Source organism: Epithele typhae, assembly GCF_022376455.1.
Source record: "Epithele typhae strain CBS 203.58 chromosome Unknown BXZ73scaffold_206, whole genome shotgun sequence".
Classification (NCBI taxonomy): Eukaryota; Fungi; Basidiomycota; class Agaricomycetes; order Polyporales; family Epitheliaceae; genus Epithele; species Epithele typhae.
In genome coordinates, this window is record NW_025954397.1 from 13,706 (window position 1) to 36,516 (window position 22,811).

Here is a 22,811-nt window from a genome sequence, read left to right on the forward strand (position 1 = left end):
TTTCGAATTTTGGGATCTAGCACGATGCTCAGCAGCTAAAGGTACGCCGTCGACCAGAGCGGGACAGACCTCGTGGGCTGGATGCGAGCCATCTACGTCGAGGGAAAGAACGTGACGGCGGCGCAGGCCGCCAAGCAGACGCCCAGCGTGGCGTTGCAGGTGGTGATGGCGGCGGGGACATCGACGCCGGCGGTGGAGATTGAGCCAAAGGTGAAGCCCGCGCCGGCGTAGCAGGCGACGACGCCCTTGTTGCAGCCTGGGAGAGCGCGTCGAGACTCGAGACTCGTTCGCACCAGGACGGAGGCGCAGTCGGGCCACTCACCGGTTTGGCAAATACCGTAGGCCATGGGGCCGGCCTGAGATCCGCAGGTGGCGCGGAGGGCAGCGGCAGCGAGGAAGGAGGACAGCTTGAAGTGCATGATGGTCGAGTGCGGGGAGTTTAGTGAGGGTCGACAGGGCTCTGAGGCGAGTGTTTATGTGGTCCTGTGCCCTCAGATCATCCCGCGTCACTCGAGGATGACACGAAGGAGGTTGAGATCGAAGCACGTTGGGTCCCGGTGCCAGCGCTGCCACCTTACCAGAGTACCTCCACGACAGGCTCTGCCAGCTCATGAGTCATGCACGCTGAGCCGCAAGGCCAGCAGCATGAAGCATGCTGTTCGCATGGGAATGTGACTTTGTCAATGATTCGGTTTGGCTCGCTGAGCACGTGCCTCGCCTCGAGCCGCGAGATCTGCCGAACCTTTACCTCAAGACCATTATTCAATCGCTCGCGCGCGCGACACAGTCGAAACTACAACTTTTATACGGGAAAACGATGGGGATATTGGTACAAACGAAGGGCCTCTCGAGTCACCGATTGCGAGACACGATGTCAACTCCAGCCAACTGACTTCCAAACCATGGGACACTGGCACAATAGTACTCAGCAGTCGAAGGTACGCCGTTGATCAGAGCGGGACGAACCTCGTGGGCCGGGCTCGAGCCGCCTACGGAGTCGGGGCGAAGAGCCCGATGGTGGCACAGGCCGTCGAGCAGGTTCCCAGCGCGGCGTTGCAGGCGACGATGGCGGCGGGGACGCCGAGGCCGGCGGTGACGGTTCCGAAGGTGAAGCCCGCGCCGGCGTAGCAGGCGACGACGACGGCGTTGCAGCCTGGGAGCATGTGTCGATACTCGTCCGACGCACTGGAAGGACGGAGGGGCAGTCGGGGCACCCACCAGTCTGGCAGATGCCGTAGGCGATGGGGCCGGCATGAGCTCCGGTGGCGAGGATAGCAGCGGCTGCAACGAGGGAGGAGAGCTTGAAGAGCATGGTGATCGAGTGCGGGGGGTATACGATGGGGCGGGGACTGGTCGGAGTCGACGGGCCTCTGAGGCGAGTATTTATACGGTGCCGTGCCCTCGCGTTCGACCAATGGAAACCACCCCAACGACGACAACGTCATTCGAGCTCGAGGATGACATGGAGGAGGTTGGGATAGAAGCGCGCCGCCTTACCGCAGCACTTCCAGGCCCTCTGCCCCCATCGCGACCGAATCGGATGCGTTATATGGATGCTCCCGTTTGCGATGAGCGTATGTTTCGACATTTGAACAGGGCTGCCGAGCCCAGGTGGAGCGGACCAGAATCGAACCTCGCCCGAGCTCGCCGGGCGCCTTCTTATCCCACCCGCGCCGCTGTGACTGCATGGATACGGCAGGACGGATGGAGAGGTAGACGTTGGGCTGAGTGAGCTCAAGCGTAGTACCAAGGAGCTATAAGGAGGGTAGAATGGTTAGCGCGAGCGGGAGATCAGCGTTCAAAGTCCTGGTCGTGGCAAGCTTGGCGGTGGATCAGCGCTCAGCCTCGGCTGGTGCCGTAGTGTGCGCGCATACTTGATAACCGCTATAAAGTAGGAAACAGACCACAACAACATGCACCACTGAGTGGGAAGCGTGCGGGCGACGGCGCGCGCGGAGCCCTCCTGCGAGATCGACGCGAACGCGTGCCGCATGGATCGATACGGGGACCCGTTGGGGTAGTACGCCAGTGGGCGCACTGTGTGCGCGCTGCGACCCGATGCCAGCACACGGGCCAGCAGAATCGGGACGAAGGCGAACACACGCACCTTTGGTGAGCGAACCCCAGAACATTGCCACGATAAATGCGGCGGAGATATTGAGCGCGAGCCCATCGCGCGTCGGCGCAGGGCCCTTCGTTTGCTCGAACAGCCTGCGCGCGCGTAAGGTCAGCCTATGTCCGGATCACGAGCGAGCCGACGCACGTGGGTTCTTGTACGCACCCGCCCGCAGTGTCCTTGTTGAGTGCCAGAGAGCGCGATGAGCGGAACGAACATGTCGGGTTACAGAAGACGAATCGCGAGGCCACGAATGTGTCCCAGCTCGGCTCGCGGGCGACCGTCCTTGCGCAGGTGGCGATCGAGTTGAGCATGGTCGAGGGCGTGCCAGAGAGCGACGGCGTGTTGAACGTAGCAGAGTCGGAGCAGACGCCGCAGTCCCACGATCCGAGGATATGGAGGGGATAGTGGGTACTGGTGAAGGCGCTCCATCGGCGTTCATATAAGTATGAACAGCGGCCCTCGGCCATTCGCCTTATCCATCCATCGGCGACGTCGCGGCGCTTTCTGAAGGGGTCGCTGTGGCTTATTGCGCGTGCGAGAATCGTAGATGCCCATAATGAAGCTGGGGGCTGATGTGGTATGATGAAATCAGGAAGGATAACGCGATCCAGGTGGAGAACATACGATATCCAAGCCGCCTCGAGACTCGATACTGGACATATCGAACATCCTTATGTAAACCTGTCCATTTCACGGAGAAAAGGGGGGAACCAGAAATTGGCGCAGGCTGTGGACACTTTTTTAGCGACAAGTCTGGTTCCTTGTGGCCCGGTCTGACGAAGGTGACACTGCAAGTAAGAATGAAGCCATGTAGATCCTCGTCTAGAAGGCGACTCTTCTTGCGGAACATCGGAATAAGTCCACTCGGGTTGTGGGTATTGTAGGCGCAGAAATGGTACCATGCCGCGTCATCAGGTCAGTCGCGGTTGTTGACGAGACCTTCTGATAAACCGTATCCCTTGATACACAGGTGGCCGATTTGTTCTGCAGTGGAGAGGGGGAAACCGGCTACGTATACTGATATACCGTCTATGTGGAGCGACATCGTAGATGAATACGGGTATGAGTACGGCGCGGAGTGAGATGGCAGTGGTCTGGTGGTGGTAGGGCAAGAGTGAGAGAGTCGTCTACATGAGACGAGAGACAGATCTAGAGAGGCGCTCGATTTTCGAGCCCTTTGGCGCCAAGGCGGAGTTTCATTCGGGGCCGCCCGGGCCCCATGGCTTGGCGTTCTTCCAACGCGATCGACCGGCGAGCAAGCACCTCAGGAGGGTCGCCTGGATTGCATTCAAAGCGCTCAGCAATCTCGCTGGGTCGTTATCCTGGGCGTGGTAGGGTGACGGCACCTCTTCGCGTATTGCGCGCCTGCACTCGCACCAGAACAGCAGGAGCATCTGGCCTCTCTAGGGGGTTGTAAAACTCCACCGTGAGCGGTACAGGTAACGATAGGAGGGCATGGATACCAGTTTATGGATACAAGCAGATACAGCGACATGAGTTGAGTTAAGACGTGGAGAATTCATTAGAAAACGAGTGACACGGTGCAATGAATAGCGAGTGAAGGAGCGTGGTTTGTGAGCGCGGGTTGTAAGTGGCGTGAATGAACGAGGTCGTGATGTGCGTAAATGAGCGTGGGTAAAAGAGAAGAGTGATGCGAGCGAGAATACCAGAAGCCTGCGACAGAGTGCGGTCTTGTACCTGATGTACGCGCATGGTCAGGCGCGCTTCAACGGAGCACCGCAACGGGGGAAACGCGTACCATGTGTTCCCGAGACTTGGTCTAAACGTTCGCAGCGTACTTCCAGTTCTCCTTGCAGAGGTTCACCAAGTGCTGAAGGATGAAGTCGCTGTCGAGACGGTACCAGCCGGAGTGGTTGGAGGCGTTGTGGCCTTCGTCGAAGACCCTAAGAGCAGGACCGCCGCCAGGTGCGCGGCGCCAGAGCATCGCCTGGATACCTTGACCACCTTGAGAAACAGGCACAATGCGGCATCCCAGGCCGTACACTTCGACCTCGTGCTTGAATGCGTCGAAGTAAACCATAAGCTGTTCTAGGGGATTTGCGTTGAGCTTGTCTTCCACGAACAAGATGACCCTGCTCGGCCTGCCGTGTATATCGACGGCGCAAACCAAGAACTCGGGGATGACGTAAGAAGCGCGCCCCTCAGAGCGAGCGGCCACGACACGGTTAAGCGAGTCGGTCGAGAGCTGGGCGATCCATCCTTCATTCTCTGCTTTGATCCGCAGCTTGATGTCGTCGGAAAGCGACTTGAAATACGCCAGATCTTCGTCAGATAACATCACCTCCTTGCGAACCTTGTACTGTGGGAGGATCTTGAACGAACCCCAACCAGAGAATGCATAGAAGAGCAACATAGATACGATCGCGTCGACACTGCATTCGTACCTGGTGGACTTGAGCTGGATGTACCGAATAACCTCCCAGATCCAAGGCGGCGTACGGTCGATAAGTTCTTGAATAGTTTGCTGGCGCAGAATACAACTCAGCAACGTATGCGTACATCATATAAACGGTATGGCGACTCACCGGCGGATCTCTCGGGACGTGGAATGTTTGGGCTTCCTGGGCACTTACCAGTGCATTGAGAGCACGGTTGGCGTCGGCAAACCTCTGCTCGTCCACCGGCTTCCTGTGTATCATGAAAATGCTCGAAGTCTCAGAGATACGTTCATTTATACGACAACGACGATACTCACCCTTGCGACTGCATGTGGTGCAGCAAAAGAATGCCGGGAAATTGTTCGTCAGAATGCGGACGTACTTAAGAGGTGTGAGATGAGAACGTACCATGTCAAGCAAAAGGTTGATGATCAGATTTCGTATGGTGTCGTGAAGTAGGAGTGCGCGCTGCACATCAGGTTGCTGTGCCTTCTCCGGATTCTCGGGAGTGGGGTCTGCTGCTCGAGTCTTATCGGAGGCGTTACTAGTAGCCGAAGGGCTAACACTGCCGGTATCTGGGCTCGACGAGGGATCCGCGCCAACCGAGTCGGGTGTCGACGTTGAAGGATCGGCGCGGTTCTCTGGAATTGATGAGGGGGTGAGGGGGGTCGCGTGGGTCGATGAAGGTTTGCATGCGGCGGACACTGAATCATGCGGAGACAGTGTCGACGCAACGAAAGAAGTGCCCTCGGAGCGACTGGAGGCCGCAGCGACATGGTCGGGAGCGTTTTCTCCCAAGATCTCCTGAAGATGCTCATTGACTCGTTTCTGGATGCGGGACTCATCTATTTCTGCGAGGCGTTCTTGGACTCTTGTCTCCACTCGTGCCTCTACCAAAGCGTCGATAGCTTGCTGCCGTGCTTCGTTGACTGCTGCATTTACCAGTCCTGGGATCTGTGAACGTCGAGTTACTTAGTACACGTGAAATATACCAGTGAGCGAACACACCATTTCATCGTTCAACGAGTTGATCAGCCGCATGCCCGAGATGACCCTGGTTTGAGCACGGGTTGCTCTGAAAAGGTAGATCAGTGATCTTCAGCCACCTATATATGCATAGACCTCATATACATACGCTTGATCAGACGGCTGCCAGTTCCCAAACGGTGACTAGAAGTATTGGGGAGATGAGCTTCGGTTAGCGTCGTGACAATGATGAACTAATGGGAACGAATGTACTGACATCGCGCCTACGAGGAAGCCAAGACAACAAAACATCCTTGAGCCTCGAAATCTTTTCCTTTACCTTATTCCCAGCGACATGTGCAGAGTCGGACGCGACAACGACGGGGAGATTGCCCGAGCCGACGGGAGTAACGGTGGGAGGGGAGATGCTGGCGGGAGGTGGTATAGCAGGCATTGACGACGATATTGGAAAGAGTAAAGCAGGAGGAGGTGTGGGAGCCACCGATGGTGAAGGGGCCACTAGGTCCAGCCCAGTGGGTGGTCTGGACCGGATCATCATGATGAGGCAAATCCGACGGTGGATGGGATATAAGAATGGGAGAATACGCACATTCCGAGAGCTTCAGTGATAGCCCTGCCATTCCTACGAGGACGTAACGCCGGAGGCATATCTTTGTTGTTGAATTTACGGCTGACGATCGGAGGAGAGCCGCGAGAGGTTGAAGACGATGGCCCGAGTGGTCAAGAGTGGGAGACGTGCGGCCTGAAGATGGCAGTGAAAGAGAATGAGAAGGGAAATTGGCCCCGACATGTTATATGGACGCAGAGAACAATGGGAGACCATAGCCGCCTGTGTGGTGGTCAGAACGGAGGCCTGAGGCCCCAATGCGGCAGGCACGGGGATGGTTGAAAGTCGTGTGGCGGTGCCAGTCACGAGCGTTTGAAACCCGCCTGCGGGAGCTCTCATTCAAACTCCGCCTGAGGCGGTTGGAACCGGGCGGTTGCGGGCCGAAGTCGAACTGAGCCCTCTCCGGCCACTTTCACTCCTCTCCCTTGTCCCCATTGCGCGCCACTCTTCCACCCACACTCTCATCCCCGATGTCGATCTACGTCGCCGGCTTCCTCCTCTCCAACGAACAAGTTGGCCATCTCTGCGTCAAAGGATACGGTATCTCCGAAGCCGTTGTCAAATACACCGAGCCTATCGGCGCTGCATCCCAACACTTCTATGGCTACAGAGCATACAACCCCACAGGCCTTGTGCCGATGTATCGCAAGAATAGTTCTCTTACCGAAGAGGACATTGAAGGTTTCATCCTCACTTGCCGTGTCGCATTCGTCAAGCAGGGTCTCAAGGAACCAGTCCTGTCGCTCGACCACAAGACCTTGGCATTCGCCGACTTCTGGTTCCCGCCCTTCCTCCGTGAATTAGACGAATTCAGAGGTGTTCGTTATGTTCAATATCGGCTTCCTAGGCAGCTCGGGTGTCGTGCGTCTTTCTCGTCGTCCGTAGAGATTCTCGTTTGCTCATTCTCCTGCTCCACGCCAGCGCACATGTTTATCAACGACATCAACCTAGCGCATATCACCTCAAAGGCGGCAGAAACTCGTCGCTTAATGCCATTCCGTTGGACAGGGCAGACGGGGGATGGGGGAGACCAATTCATCGTGGTGCGTTCTTTGTCTCATTGACTTCTCGTATGCATGCTCAAGGCAGCAGCCCCCACCGCTTCCTGCCGAGTTCATCCACACCGAGCCCAGCAGCAGTGCCCGATTAAACTCTTCTGCGGTATGTTCTCGCTGATGTCGCGATGTACACCTACTCATATCATCCCGTGCTTCCTTCAGCGCTATGAACGTCAAAACTCCAATCGGGCTATATGACGTCGCCGAGGTCGTGTCCTGTTAAGTTATCGTAAATTATACCCCCTCGCTCTCTTGCACCTCTCCATTCGGCACCGCAAGGGACCACTTCTGCGCCTACAGGAGGCATTACGCCACCGGCCTCGTCCCAATGTGTCACGAGAGCAGCCCGTTCCCGACGAGGATGTCGAAGGCTTCATCCTCACTTGTCGCCTTTGTCAAGTTGGGCTGGGCTTGAAGGCACCTGACTTGTTACTCGATAGGGAGGCCGCCACTGATTCCTTCCGTATCTCCGACAAATGGAAGAGTTCGAAAGTCTTCTTTGTGTCCCGTATCTGTATCCTAGGCTCCTGGGTTGTCGTACGTCTGTTATGTCGATGTGAACATTCCATTCGCTGAATCCCACTTCCTCACCAGCACCCACTTTTATTGTCGATATTTACAACGCGCGTAATCGCGATGAGAACGGCGAGCAAGTGCATCGAAGAGTACAATGTCGCCCACGAATACAGAACGTGGACACCGAGAGACGTCCATTCATCTTTGTACGTCCGATCATGCTTTGTTCGCCTATACTATCGTGCTCAAGACAGCAGCCCCCACCACTCCCTACACAGTTCACCTTGACCGATCCTAGACCAAGTGTTCTCGGTAGGCTAGATGCCTCTTTGGTATGTCTTGTATGTAATGATGATGCACCAGTGCTCATTTCGCCTTTCTTTACTAGCAAAACCCTCTGCAGCGAGCTCGACGTCGCGACTCCAGTCGGGCAATGTGGGCTACGATACGCTCTATCCACATGCCCTTGATTATTACATATCATATGAAGTACCGCCATCCATCTGCTCTTTCTGTTATAGTCTGCAATACCACCCGTGGATGCCGAGTGGTCGAGAGTGATTTCGATCGCTTCTACTGCACCAATACCTGTTTTCGCGGCTATCGATTGGTCCAAGGGCTGGGGCCGCTACGATGCTAAAGCACATCTCTGAATTTGGCCCGGTGAGGACTGCTCCCGCACTGGCCTTTATCCGGAATCGTGTACTACGCTACATCGAAACCCCACATTTGATGTCATGCAGCGCAAGATCCGTTTTTAAGTTTCGTAAGCCCCAACCCATTGTCCGAACGCGAGTTGCGACGCGTCCTGTGACATACGCCACGTGATCGCGAATCAACTGTGGTCTGCCTATTATGGGTATTATCCCTACCCCGCCACTACCACAGATCCTATCGTATGCCGGCCATGCCTTCATGCTTCGCCCATCTACATATGCTGTAATACCGCTTCCATTTGGCCGGCCGTCAACAGCAACAATCTCTAGAACCTTTCCTCCCGGTGTTGGTCATCCCCCAAGACCTTAGCTCGTTGTTAAAGATTTGCCATGGCCGATGCTTCATCGTGAGTCTTAGCTTGAGTTTGATTTATGCATTGTTGTGAGGAGTTTGGTGGATCCGCGGTCTCCACGAGGGTGCTCCAGGAGTGTAACGGCCGATTCGGGCTGGTGGTATGCGGTCTTTGTTTACAAGCGCACCACAGGGCACGAGCACACATGCTACCATGTGCTGTCCAAGGGTGGATGTGAACATCAGTTGACTTCGGTATTGCAGGGATGACAGCGATACCGAGGTGGTGCGTCTTCCATTTGCGGGGTCGCTGGGTCGTGCTTACATGTATATAGTCGTCCCAGGTACGCCACACGCCGCGTTACGACGGCTCGGACGACGAAGAGGTACAACCAGCTCGCCCAACGAACTTCGACCCGTCATCCTCGGCAGCGTCTTCCTCAACCACAGGCACCTCTATTCTTCGTCAGCCTGTGGGTTTCAAGGCTCCTGCAACTCCCCTCGTTATCACTCCCACCCCCGGTATCCTCCCAGCACCAGCTCCACGTCTCCCCACACAGGAGCAAAAGAAGCAGACATCGAAAGGAAGGGGAAAGGGGAAAGAACGAGACAAAGGCACGTCCACTTCTACTGCCCCCAAGCCCCCGGATCCTGCGACGACGCCGTACCATAGTCTTCCTGGCGTGCGGACGGCGTTTCGAGTACAGAACTACAAGAAGGGCGGGTCTGTCGTCGGAGGAAACACTGCCGCACCCGCGGGGCCATATGGGTCTGCCTTTCGAGCAGAGTTGCATCCTCCAGTCGTTGCTGCCACATCTACTCCCAGCCCTCGACCACCCCACAATTCGGAGACTATCGGGCAATCTGCAGCACCCACCGGGCCGAAACCATCTTACTATCGCTATGATTACGACCGGCAACGCGTACCGTCATTCTCAGCGGCCGCTACCCTCGCAGCAGCGCCGACGTCTTCTCTCGCACCCTCATCCGCGCAACCGCCCACTTCGCAGAGCTCCCGTCCATCGCCCGCCTCCAACTCTCGCACGACAACCCCGGCGCCAGGAGCCGTTTCTACCTCCAGTGCCCCATCCCAACAGAATGCTGCCACTCCCATCCCAACAGGTCGCCCCGCTTCCACCACTCCTGCATCTCCGCCTCACACCTCCAACATCGACCTCAATTTTGACATTGGCGACCATCCACAGTCAGGCCCAGCCCCCGACTCGGCGCCCAACCCGGATCCCTATGCTATCCCCTCGACGTTCTCGCACGACCCTAACCGTGAAGAGCGACGCAAGGAGAAAGAGAAAGACCGTCGGGATCGCCGCGCACACTCGCCCGGCTCTCGATCACGTCCCCACCGGCGCGAGCGCGCGCAACAGTCACCACCACCTCGAGTGTGCCGCGTACTCACACTGCTCATCGAGGACAAGCGCGTGCCAAATGCGGAGGGGGAGTTGGCGGAGATTCGGGTGCCGCTGAAGCCTGCGGAGGGTCCCGACGGCGGGTTTTGGGCCGACGCGGCGGAGGTGGCGAAAGAGTTGCAGAACAGTCCTTCTCGCATTGATGGTGAGTGGACCTCTTGGTTCTCGCAGGCGTGCGGGAGGTTTATAGGAGTACATTGAAGGTCGGGCGAAGATCTACACGCTGCGGGGGAAGTTCAAGCAGTACTTCCTCCGGCTGCCGACGGAGGGGGAGAAGGACTTGAAGACTGCCAATCTGAAGGTGACGGCGGACCGCACACTTGAGGTTTATGTTGAGGATGTGAGTGTATGCGCCTACCAGTTCATCGTTCCCCACTCACGAAGTGCTCAGAACCCACCTCCTGCCACTGCTGCAGCTCCTCCCCCGGTATCTGTTGCTGCCCTTCCTAAACTTGTTCATCCCCATGCCTCGACTCCTCAGCTTTCTTATGTCCTACCACATGCTGTCATCCCCCCAAATGCTGTCGCCCCTCCACATGCTGTCGTCCTTCCACAAGCCACCGTCGCCCCACCTGTAACTGTGCCCTCAACTGCAACTATTCCTCCGCCTATCTCTGTCGCTCCACCAGCGACTGCTCCCGCGACGACTACCCACACACCTATGTCTCCATGGAGAACAGAGCGCTCTTTGCTCACTCCCGATACCGACTCGTTCCCTTCCCCCAAGAACCCTTACGCACAAGTCCAGCATAGGAAACGGGAGAGCCTGTCTAGTCTTTTCAGCATCGACGATCCTTCCTCTCCTTCAGCACAACGTTCTGGCTTCGATACTACTTCCCTTGGCACTTCGCTCTCGAAGAGAGCGCGTTCCGCCAGTATGCAGTCCATGATGTCCGCCACATCAGCCGTGCAACAGGATCCACCACAACGACAAGACACACTCTCGCCCGTTTCTATGCGTTCTCCGTCCGTTCGGCCTTCGCAGTCCCATACTCCTTCGCAAGACTTCTCATCTCCGCCCCCGCCTCAATCGGAGTTCGGAGACGATGTGGCCTCGCCAGCGTCGTCATCTCCTGCCCTGTCCCATGCTGTACCTATGGAGATCGTTCAGCCTTCACCCCGCATTCAGGTGCAGCGAGAGCTCCCTGCTTCCTTCGCTCAGAGTGCCGTCACAGCCGATCAATCCGCTACCTGGGCAGCATATGGTGGGGCGCCTTCCCCGCCAAAGCGGCAGAGGGTGGCGGCAGTGGTTCCCCACCGCCCTGAACCCATCGTGGTCCCGCGACAGAAAACACCCCCTCAGCCACGACCGAAGTCTCCGCCGCAGGCCTCGTCGAGCAATGCGAATTTCTTCCAAAGCCATTACAGAACATCGTCGGCGTCGTCACGCACGGCTTCCGGTTCTTCAGGGCCCTCATCTGGCACCTCGATGACGGGTTTTGCTGCGTATGCCGGGGCAGGTGCTTCGTCTACGACGTCGAGGACTGCGTCGTCTAGCGGGTTTGCTGCGTACGCCGACACGTCGAAGACATCGACGGGCTCCTTCTCGAAGGCAAACACCAGCACGACATCGTCCTCCTCTTCTGGCTTCTCAAGGTTTACAACCTCGACTGGCTTCGGTCAATCGTCATTCGACGCCTCTCGGAGCCTCTCGGGAACCGGACCCCGACCAGGTCCCACCAGCCAGCCATCCGCCCCATCCCAAGCGCCCCAGCTGGCACAGATGCCAACCAGCATCGCGCCGTCCGCGATGTTCAACAAGCCGACGCTCTCCGGCGCGCCCTCGACCGAGCTCGACTCGATCGTCGTCCGGCACGTGCGCGAGGTGATGGCGCGCGAGCCGGGCTGGGACGCGTTCGTCGCCGCGCGCGCGCGCGAGGTCACGATGCGCTCGCAGCTCGCGCAGTTCGCGTACATCCGCCGCGCGCTCGACCGCTTCGTCGGGACCCCGACCCCGCCGGACCTGCAGGGCGCGGGGGGCGTCGCGGTGTCGCGCCAGCAGGTGCTCACCGCGCTCGGCCAGAAGCCGGCGCAGGCCGAGGTCGCGCACGAGATCTGGGAGCTCGCGCGGCTGTACGGGGAGCGCGGCGTGCGCGGGGAGGACGCGCGGGTGGTGCGGATGCTCGACGAGGTCGCGCCGGTCACGCCGCAGATGCACGCTCAGCAGTTCCTGAAGCTGCTGAGGGACGTCCACCGGCAGTGGGAAGAGGCGCACCCGGCGTAGGAACGGGTGCTGGAAAGCTGGGCGGCTTGTCGAGGTTATCTGCTATCGTGCTTGTTGTTTGCTCTCTGATAAGTATTCCGACATGTTGTACGTCCCATCATGCTGCACATTTCATCCCGCAGAGTCGTTTTAGGTGGCCCACAAGCCTGAGGTATATGCATTCCCACGTTCTCTCGAGTGTAAGCTCCGCAAGCAGGGGCAGGCCGAATGTGCAATGGGGCTTGATCGATGGAGGTATACTCGTGAGTCATAATGCGTAAGGAGGTGGACCCAGGGGCTTCTCCGGGTACATCTATCCCTCTCACTCGCACTCACTCACACATACACACACACTATCTCCTCGACTACCTCTCTCCCAATGTCGCCTACTCTGCCCCCGGAGCTGTATGACCTCGTCATCGACCAGGTTGATCCTCTCGACACTCTCACCTCCTGTGCCCTTGTTTGCCGGCAATGGTGTGGCAGGGCCCAATTCCGCCTGTTCTCCTCCATCAGTATCCCCGTCCCAACCGGGAAGGATAACACGCAAAAGGATCCCAGCGACAATTTGCGCTCCGTGCTCTCCACACACCCAGCCCTCTCACTACCAACTTCGACCCTTGCTCTCAGCCTCGAATCCGACGACCGTTCAACCTATGATAAAGATATTGTAGAGGACTGGACAGTCCGATTCCCCAACCTTCGGCAGATCATATTCGTCGCATCTTCCACAATGCCCTCCTTGCTTCCCCTCCCGCTTCTCGTATCAACCCTTCGGCGTTTGCCTCGGCTATCTTTCAACACCCTGACCCTCCGCGGCGTGGACGTGACATCAACCTGCGGTGCTGCCAGAGCCGTCAACGTCCCTCAAAACGTGGAGGATTGTCAGCTCCCCTGTATCCTCCATCTCGCCGCGGATTTTCACCACACAAGTTACCTCAGAGGCACCCCGAGTGTAGGACGCATGAATGCCTGCGCGCTTCTCGACGAACTCATCCGACACCGCCTCCTCTCGCGCGAGTCCTTGATCACGTTGGACTTGCCTCAGTACTGGACCCTCTCTACGATAAAGTGGGATGCATTCGACGGGAACTTCCCGAGCCTGCAGCACTTCAGCGTGCTGCTCAGCCACTCGCAATCCCTCGACTCCCTCCATGACGACGATGGAACGCGTACGTTCCCGCTGCCTCTCTTCAACCATCCTACCTCTGACCCGCATCCCAACAGACGAGAACACGCGCCGCCTCTTGGACGCGCTCACGGGCTGCCCGAACTTGCGCTCCCTCCACATCATCTACGGCGAGCCCGAGCGCCGCCGCGATTGGCACACCGTGCGCGACAGCGCGCTCGCGTCGCCCGCGCTCGTCGACATCCTCACCGCGCACTTCGCGCGCGCCCGCGCGCCGCACCCGCGCCTCGAAGAGCTCCGGCTCACGCTCGCGTACGACGGCGAGGACGTCGAGGACGTTTGGGGGCACGCGCGCACGCTCCCGCGCCTCGCGGCGACGCTCGCGGACGGCGCGCGGTACCCCGCGTTCCGCCGTGTGCGCGTGCGGAGCCTGGTCCCCGCCTCGTTGGAGTACCGGGCTTTTGCACGCGCGTTGGAAACGCCGCGAGAAGCGTGCGCGCGCCTCTTCGAGGTGTTCGCGGAGCACGGAGTGGAGGTGGAGGTGGAGGCAGGGTACATGTGGGGCGACGACGGAATCCCCGACGAAGTCTACGAGGACATGTGTGATATCTGGTATTAGTGGGGAGGGATCGTCCCTCTGAGAACACGGGACTTCGACATGGTTGACCAGGGAGAATGCTGTAGTAGCGCATACTTCGGCGCGCCTGAACGCTAAAGAGACATTATATGGCACGTTGAATTCACTGCGTCTTTTGGGATTGAATACGGTCGCAGCGCGCGTAGGAGTCCATCCACTGCCTCACGGAAACGCCCTACCGCAGGGTGCCCGCTCACAACGTGTTCGCTCCTACCGACCCCCCAGCAGGAGAGTAGAAGGCGAAGGCCGAGCCGCAGCTGTGGATCGCTCAGTTTGCGAGCAGTCCTGATCCTTGGGTTATCCTGGACGCGCGCGCAGGTCATCGTGAGGCGCGGCCCTATCCTGCATGCACCACGTACTACATCTAGTCTACACGAGGATCGCCTCATAGACGGCCCCGATGTTTATCCTAACCCGAACTTCGAAGACGTTACACAACCGCCCACGGGACGCGCGATCATAAATACTGTTGTACCCGCTTCCATGCGCGCGCCCCTCGGACCGCCGTTCGAGCGCGCGGCTCACTGCGCACGCCTGATGGGCCGAATGAGCAGCGGCATCTGCACGCCTTTTTCCATCTCGCTCCGGAGCGCGGGGCGCTGGATGAAGATTCCGACCATCGCGATGTCGTCCGCGGGCACGGGCAAGCTGAACTCGAACGCGCGGACGAGCGCGAAGATGAGCGCCTTCATCCTGCGGCGCGGGCGGTGAGCTTCGCGGTGAATACGGGGCGCGAAGCCTGGGACGAGGAAGGGACGTACTCGGTGAGCGCGAAGCGGTACCCGATGCACGCGTGCGGGCCGCCGAGGAAGGTCATCAGGTTGCCGTACACCCCAGGCATGTGTGCCATCGCCTCCGGCGGCGGGTTCAGCCACCGGTCGGGGCTGTGAGCGGGTGTCAGGGGTTAGCGACGGGGACGAGAACCCTGGGGTAGAGAGAAAGAGGAGATGCGCACCTGAACTCGAGCGCGTCGGGCCCCCAGAGGTCCTTGAGCGTGTGAAGGGTGAGGATGGGGATGAAAATGCGCTGGCCGGCCTTGACGGGGATCTCCTGCAGCGTTTTGCCGTCGGCGTCGACGATGGGCGTGGAGAGCGGCAGGACGTCGTCGTGCACCGCGATCCGGCTCGAGAAGGTGACGACGGCGTGGAGGCGGAGCGTCTCGCGGACGACGCGGTCGAGCAGGGGCAGCGCGTTGAGGTCTTCCATTGTCGGGGATTCGGTGTCGAGAGAGAAGAGCTCTTCGCGGAGCCGGGACTGGATCTCGGGGTGAGTGCTGAGGGAGCTAAGACACCAGGAGGTCGACGTGTTCGTAGTCTCGTGGCCGGCGATGAGGAAGGTGGGGATCTCTGTGGGTTCGTGAGGGTCTGTCCCTAGTCCTGGATTATGGAAGCACTTACGGGCCAAAACCTCGTCGTCGGTTAGTTTCTGGTCGTCGGGGACATCGGCCGCGAGGTTGGATTTGAGCAGGAGGGTGAGTAAATCACGTCCTTGGACGTCTCTCTTCTCGACGGCACCGCGACTCCTGAGCTCCGCTTTCTTCTCGAGAAGAAGCTTTTTGGCGATCTCAACCATGACTCCCTGTGCTTTATCCGCAGCCTGTGTGCGCTTGTCGGGCTACAGGTGGGGAGAGCGCGTGAGCGGTGAAGAGCGACGAGATGCTGTGAGATGCTTACGAAGACCTTCGAAAACAGGAGAGCGCACAACACACTCAACGGCGTAAACACGGGAGGAGTCTTCACTATGTGGGCGAAAGCCTTGCCAAGAGGATTTTGAGAGTCCGGATTGAGGGCGTCGAAATTGTAGTCGAACCCTTCATACAGTCTGAGTTTCAGCGGAGGATACATATCTGAGCAATGGCTATACCTGCAATGCCGATGACGTCTAGAGTCATCCGGCCCAGGCCTTCCACAGCATTGACGCGGCCAACACCGCTTGCCGACTCAACCATGCTGCCCCAGTATTCAACCAACTGTAGGGGTAAGCTCAATACTAGCTGTGGTGTATGCTATACAGGACGCACGTTCATGGATTTCTCGACAAATATCTGGGTCAGTTCGCGGATTTGTGCCGGACCAAACGCCGGGTTCTGGAGCGAAAAGTGAACTTCATAATATCTACTTGGAAGCTAGCACGGGAAGATGTACCATTACTCTCCGCTGATGACAGGGCGTCAGCTATCATGTCTTTCATATCAATAAGGCCCCATATCCCTGACCTGCTGTCTGTGCTTCTCGCCTATGGTTCGAAAGTGTCAGCTCGAAACCCCTGGAATCATAAAAGACCATATATGGTTACCTTCCGCGACCAAGACGCCTGGGCCATACGAAGTTAGCCATTTGAAGCGAAATCCAATTGAAACACGTAATGGCTAACCCTGCCCCAACAGTCTCGCCAGATTCCGGCGGCTCTCGGGCGGCTTGTAGTAGCTCATCGAGTGGTTCAGCGCGTGGCCGAGCAGCTTCGGGTCTATCGAAAATATCGCTTGTTGCTGGAGCCAACCCAGTCAGTCCTACGCCCGGTACGGTTCAAACTTTCAATAGCGACACACTCACCCCGAACATGGACGGTACGCGGAACGTGGGGCCAAACTTGGCGACCCACTCGTGCGGCAGGTCCGCGGAGCTCGCAAACATGCCTCCCAGCTGGCCGGTGATCCAGTTTTCTGCGTCCGGACCTGGCAGTCGGCGAACGACATCCGAGTGGCGGCTCACGAGGGTCTTGAGGACCTTGAGTAGGACTGCCATCGCGGCCCCGGCAAGCAAGAGGCGCATTGCGGCATTGATGTTGTCTGGCAGTAAGATCGCTGGCACCGGCATGAGAAGAGGCGGTTGGAGGTTAGGAAGATGGTGGGAGTGGAAGGACGTGGGCCCATCGGCTCGGCGGGGTCTATATACAGGCCCGACTGCAAGGATGACCCGTAGCAGCTCCTGGGGCGGAGGTACCGGTCGAGAAATTGTGGCAAAGCCCACCGTCAAGGGCCGGGTCCGGGTATGTGGGCCCGGCAACCGCCCGGACCGGCCACACGAACGGTCGGCGTCCGCATCGCTTCGCAGTCTGAAACATACCCGAGCAAGTGCGCCCGAGCTGGTGTCTTTGCGAGTCCGACTAGCATGGCGGCTACTCATCCGTCAAACGAGATAGGGGCCCGGGTGCGCAAACGTCCGATCTACACCCGGTGTCCATACAAACGACAGTCCCCCGCTGTAAACAGCTCAACCTCGAACGACACCCGACCCGGCCAGGCTCAGGAGCGCTACACGGGGCGTATGAGCAGCAGAAGCTGCGCGCCCTTCGCGCGACCGCTCTTCGAGCCTGGAAGCTGGATGAGGTCGCCAATCGCCATAATGCCCTTGGCGGGCACCCCAAACTCGAACTCGAAGCCGCGTTTAAGCGTGAAGACAAGAGGCTTCATCCTATGTATATATGCACGCTGGCGATCAGCTGACGCAGGGTGCCCCGAACCAAACGGAAAGACATACTCGGTAGGGAAGAAGGGGCACCCGATATAAGCGTGCGGGCCGCCGAGGAAGGTGGGAAGGTGCCCCCACACGCCCGGAATGCTTGCGATGGCCGTGGATGGGGGCCGCCGCTGCAGCGCGCGGCGCCCGACGTCAGCCGACCGTCCACACACGATCAGAGAGCAGGAAAATCGAAGGGACTCACTTGAACTCGACCGCGTCCGCGCCCGTACCCCAGATGATGGGGAGCGGCGTAGAGCGCGAGGACGGACATGAGGAGGGCCTGCCCATCTCTATTCAGGATCTCACGTAGCGTGTGTCCGCGGGCGTCGATGACGGGTGTCGCGAGCGGCAGAACGTCGTCCGCCTGCGCGACGCGCGGCACGGTCGACGGTCGTTACGGGCGCGGAGACACGTCTCCCGCACGACGCAGTCGAGGAACGGAAGCATTGATGTTGAGCGCGTCTATCGTCGACGTGTCGGTTGATACCGCGACGCGCTCTTCGCAGAGGCGGGTCTGAAAGTGCGGGGTTTTGCAGAGGATGGATGTTGAGGTGGTCGAAATAGCAAGTACGAGGTGATAGATGCACGAGCGAGGACCTTGATGTCGGTCAGACGCTGTTCTCCAGGAATGCCGGGTAGGATTTTCGCGCAGAATAAGTAGCAGGGAGAGCACTTCATGGCCTTGAATGTTGTTCTTCTCGAGTAAATCATGGCCCAGTTGCAGCACTCCGTGGGTCCTTTGAAACGAACTAGCGATGTGAGCCGGGCCACGCAGAATGGCGCATATTGATACGCACAACGAAGCTATTCGGAAGGAACCTTCTGAGGATAGCCCTCTTCCTCCCGGAAGTTACGTCTTAAATATCTACAAAAATACTTTGTTGGTTGGATGGGTTCATCGATATATCCCGTCAAAGCTGTAGTCGAAGCCTGGTCCAAACAGGGTCTCGGTGAAATGAGAAAAAAGAAGGCCACGGTCTTGGTCCTAACTTCCAGGCAGAACTTCCATCCTGTCCCGACACTGCCTTGGCGTTCCAGTATTCGACGAGCTATAGCTGCTATAGCGAGGTGGATTTGGACCTTCTCGATGAAAATCTCAGTTAATTATCGGATCCGAGCCTTGAGAGCAGGATTCAAGGGAGATGATCAGGAAAAAGTGCTCAAACTAAAATTCAGCATTTCATAAAGGAGGATGTTGCGGTTCATAGTTCAAAGGATCATCGCGCCTCGGAGGGCAGCACTGTGAGATGTATGCGCTGACTTTCTATCAGTACCGCGCCATGTTCAAGCACTTGACAGGGACTCACCTCTGCATTTGAAGCGGAACTGCTCTGCTCTGCATGAGACGCCTCCGAAAATAGTGCCTGATTGGGAGACACCCCGATGATGGATTTGAGATAAGACGCTTACGGACAGACGTAACAAATGGACCGAGCGGCGGAAGAGACGACCCAGACGCGACATCCTAGTTTGTGAACAAGGCAGGTGGCTGGAGTTGTGTGAGCAGACGAGATGGTGATGGCCCGGGCGGAGGTGGCCGAGGGGCCGGAGGAGGGCAAGTGCTCCGGAACGGAGCCGTGGCGGTGGCGGGGCTCCCTTCCTCGACTCGAACTCTCATGTAAACGCATACACCCTCGCATTCTTCATCTTTCCATTCACTCGACAGACACATCTTCGCGCCCGTGGACCGTCTGGACGACGCCCAGCCCTCATGGAACCGTCAACGAACGGACGGCTCAGCCGAAGATTGACGAAGAGCATATTCGGCGCGCGAAGCGTGCTGCTCTCAAGGAGCTCAACGTGCTCCATACCGGAGAAGGTGGGCAGCATCTAAGGTTCATGCTGTTTGGTTAGTGACCACATGCGCGCTGCAGAACCGTCCAAGACACTGGATTCATCTCTGAAACGACACACCGCGTTGATCAAGCGCATGCGACAATCCCTCGGCGCAGAGCACCGTGATCAAGTACTCAAGGACATCGACACCCTGTCGCTGGAGAAGTACGTCGACGAGATTGTCGGAGCGGCAGCTGAGGGTGTGCTCAAGTGCAAGACAGAGAAGGATGTTTGGAGCGCGGTCGAGGTATGTGCACTTCCATCTCTCATATCTACGCGAGCCCGACCGTGACCATGTATGCGCGTACTTCAGGTCATTTCTGCGCTTCACCGCCGGTTCCCCAAGGCCTTTACCTCCTCCATCGTATCCTCCTTGTCGGTGTCCCTTGCGCCACCTTCCAAAGCTGCGCTCGCGACTCTATCCCTGGAGCAACGTGAAAAGGAAGACTCTTCGCGTATCACACGCCAACGACCTATTCTACGGGTATGCGCCGAGCTCGCCCTCGTAGGCATCATCAGGGACAGCCCAGAGAAGAGCGGCGGAGAATGGGTCATGAAGACTATCCGCGACTTGGTGCGTCGAGGTTCACTTGCCCCTTGTATTTTACTTAACTCTCCCGCCACAGCTTTCCAATGATCCCTCGTTGTCCTCACTTCCCCTATTGCTCGTGTTCCTCAAGTCCTACTCCAGTCCTTTCCTTGGCATTGTCCCCGTCCCCTCCAAGCAAGTATCCCCCAATTCCGAACCAGGTACCCTCAGCGAAGAAGTCGCTCACTCGAACGGAACACCTTCTGTCCCGTTCAACGAAGCGGAGGAACTGGTGGAGAAGGAGATCAGAGACAGGTTCAAGAAGATGTGCGAGGGGTACTTCGACAACGTTGCGAAGAAGCTGGTCATGGAGCACAATGTGAGTCGCTTGCAATCCATGTATTATGCATACTTCCAACTTACGCCGGCGTAGCGTCTGCAAGACCAAGATCGGAGGAACCATGAAGCATACATTCGTTCGGGGAGATTTTCGAGGACAGGCAGCAGGCGTATGAGAAGATGACGAAGAACTACGAAAAGTTGCTGGCAAGCTGCCAGAGGTACGCCGCTTTGGCGTTTCCTCTCAGTTGGATGCTGACTTGTCATGCACAGTCTGTCAGAGCAACTCTACCTTCCTATGCCGACCCTGAAGACTGCGTCGCAGAAGTCGGAGTCGATACAGATCGGCGTAAGCACTGGTTCGAGTATACTTGGAGGGGATGGAGATGAGGGCGTTGGTGGCGGAGGGAAGTGGGAGGACGAAGAAGAGCGAAGGTTCTTCGAGGAAATCCCGGACATCAAGGACTATGTCCCGCGGAGTGTTCTCGGTCTAGATGGCGAAGGCGACGACGATTCCGAAGACGGGAAGGAGAAGGAGCGGCAGGACAAGGAAAGGGTCGAGGAAGAGGTGCGAAAGTTGGAGGAAGAGCTTGCGGGTATGAAGGTCGATGGAGAAGGCAAAGCCCTTTTGAATGGGAATAACAAAGTCGCTGAAGATGAAGACCTTGAAGTCGACAAGTGTGTACCATATCATGCTTTCGCTGTTGTGTGCTGGCTGACGTTCCGGCACTTTTAGCGCGCCAACTCCTACACCTGGAACACCCAAAGAGTCCCCTGCCACTACACCCCAGCTGGCACCTCAAGGTCCCTCCCAGCTCCTTACTGCCCTACTCGCCCGCCTTCCGGACGCGACTAACCGATCGCTGGTCGATCAAGCCGCGGTCGACTTCGCCTTTTTGAACTCGAAAGCAGCGAGGAAGCGGTTGGTGAAGTTCATGACGCAGATTCCGAAGAGCCGGTCAGACCTCCTTCCTCACTACTCGCGATTCATCGCTATCTTGAACAGGTATATGCCAGATTTGGGAACGGATATCGTCGCGGCGGTGCGTCATTTGTCAGTTCGACATCGTGAGCTTTCTCTAACGGTCAGCGACTATAGCTGGACGAGGAATTTCACTACCTGCAGCGCAAGAAGAAGGTCGTGAAGGAGCTTTCCGAAGTTCGCATGCGCAACATCACTTTCCTCTCCAACCTCACCAAGTTCCGTGTTGTCCCGGCCCACAAGATCCTCCACGCATTCAAGGTCTGCCTCGATGACTTCTCTGGAACAAACGTCGAAAATATTGCGATGCTTTTGGAGGCTGCGGGCGCTTCCTGCTGAGGAGCGAAGAGACTCACGAACCGTTCAGCAAGATGATCGAACTCATGAGACGGAAGCAGAGCATGCAACATTTCGATCAACGAGCTTCTCCTCCTTGAGAACGCCTATTATCAATGTAACCCCCCAGAGCGGGCCGCCCGCCAAGTTAAGGAACGCACGCCCGTGAACTTTTCATACGCCACCTCGTCTACGACGTTCTCGCCAAGAAGACCATCGACAAGGTTCAAGCTCCTCCGGAAGCTCGATTGGAACAACTCCATCGTCGTACGGACTCTGTACAAGGTGTTCACAAAGCCCTGGAAGCTCAAGTACAGCCACATCCCACTCCTCGCGATGCTCACCTACGACTTGCAACGGTACCACCCGGCATTCTCTGTCGGAGTTGTCGATCAGGTTCTGGAAGACATTCGCCGGGGGTTGGAGACCAACTTGTACAGCATGAACCAGCGCAGGATCGCGTCTATCAAGTTCCTCGGGGAGTTGTACATTTACCGACTGGTCAGCAGCGGGATTATCTTCCATACCTTCTGGTCCCTGGTGACCTTCGGACATCGTAGGTCGTTCCCGCTTTTTATGCTCGTTTTTCTGATCATCTCGACACAGCGGAAGGCCGACCCCTTCCTGGACAGCTATGCAACGTCGACATGCCGGACGATTACTTCCGCATCAGGCTTGTCTGCGTGCTGCTGGACACCTGTGGCATGTGCTTCGACCGCGGCTCCCAGCAGAGGAAGCTCGACAACTTTCCTCACGTTCTTCCAGCTCTACGTCCACTCCAAAGATCCGTTGCCCATGGATGTGGAGTTCATGCTTACAGATTCTCTTGAGGTCAGCGCGCTACGCTCGCTCACAATGTCCGGTGTATACTGAAACACGTTAATATAGGCGGTGAGACCCAAGCTCTCAATGTTCATGACATTTGAAGAAGCGGCGGTGGCCGTGGATGAGATGTTCAACACTGCCTTCCAGAACGCTGGAGGTACGCGAGTAGTGACTCAAGCCGAGGTCGCGCTTACGTTCTATAGTTGCTATGCCCGACGAAGTCGATGGTGGAGATGACAGCGGCGAAGATAGTGGAGGTGATGACGATGACGATGACAAGAGACGGGGAGAAGACGAAGACGAAGAAGACGACAGGCTGCAGCCCGACTCCCCGGTGCGCTCTTTCTCCTATACGCCGGGCTCGCTCTAACTCGTAAATAGATCGACGAACGCGCACCTTCTCCCGAAGCCGTGCT

At 57.6% G+C, this 22,811-nt stretch overlaps 4 protein-coding genes across 4 annotated transcripts; 1 reads left to right on the top strand and 3 right to left on the bottom strand.

The window, feature by feature from the left end:
• Positions 1–989: 989 nt before the first annotated feature.
• On the bottom strand, positions 990–1,312 carry BXZ73DRAFT_93778 (uncharacterized protein; the record flags this gene model as incomplete). The annotated part of the gene is made up of 2 exons (XM_048026698.1): positions 990–1,153; positions 1,219–1,312. 2 exons carry the CDS (start codon positions 1,310–1,312, stop codon positions 990–992), a joined length of 258 nt encoding a protein of 85 aa, XP_047870886.1.
• A 442-nt stretch (positions 1,313–1,754) lies between these two features.
• On the bottom strand, positions 1,755–2,430 carry BXZ73DRAFT_109026 (uncharacterized protein; the record flags this gene model as incomplete). The annotated part of the gene is made up of 4 exons (XM_048017244.1): positions 1,755–1,806; positions 1,875–2,037; positions 2,108–2,211; positions 2,264–2,430. 4 exons carry the CDS (start codon positions 2,428–2,430, stop codon positions 1,755–1,757), a joined length of 486 nt encoding a protein of 161 aa, XP_047870887.1.
• A 1,469-nt stretch (positions 2,431–3,899) lies between these two features.
• On the bottom strand, positions 3,900–5,938 carry BXZ73DRAFT_109027 (uncharacterized protein; the record flags this gene model as incomplete). Its single annotated transcript, XM_048017245.1, has 7 exons — positions 3,900–4,604; positions 4,666–4,768; positions 4,836–4,843; positions 4,927–5,472; positions 5,527–5,593; positions 5,654–5,688; positions 5,825–5,938. The coding sequence occupies 7 exons, from the start codon at positions 5,936–5,938 to the stop codon at positions 3,900–3,902; spliced, it is 1,578 nt and encodes a 525-aa protein (XP_047870888.1).
• A 644-nt stretch (positions 5,939–6,582) lies between these two features.
• BXZ73DRAFT_109028 (uncharacterized protein) lies at positions 6,583–7,368 on the top strand (the record flags this gene model as incomplete). Its single annotated transcript, XM_048017246.1, has 4 exons — positions 6,583–6,973; positions 7,034–7,155; positions 7,202–7,273; positions 7,333–7,368. 4 exons carry the CDS (start codon positions 6,583–6,585, stop codon positions 7,366–7,368), a joined length of 621 nt encoding a protein of 206 aa, XP_047870889.1.
• Between the last annotated feature and the right edge of the window lie 15,443 nt (positions 7,369–22,811).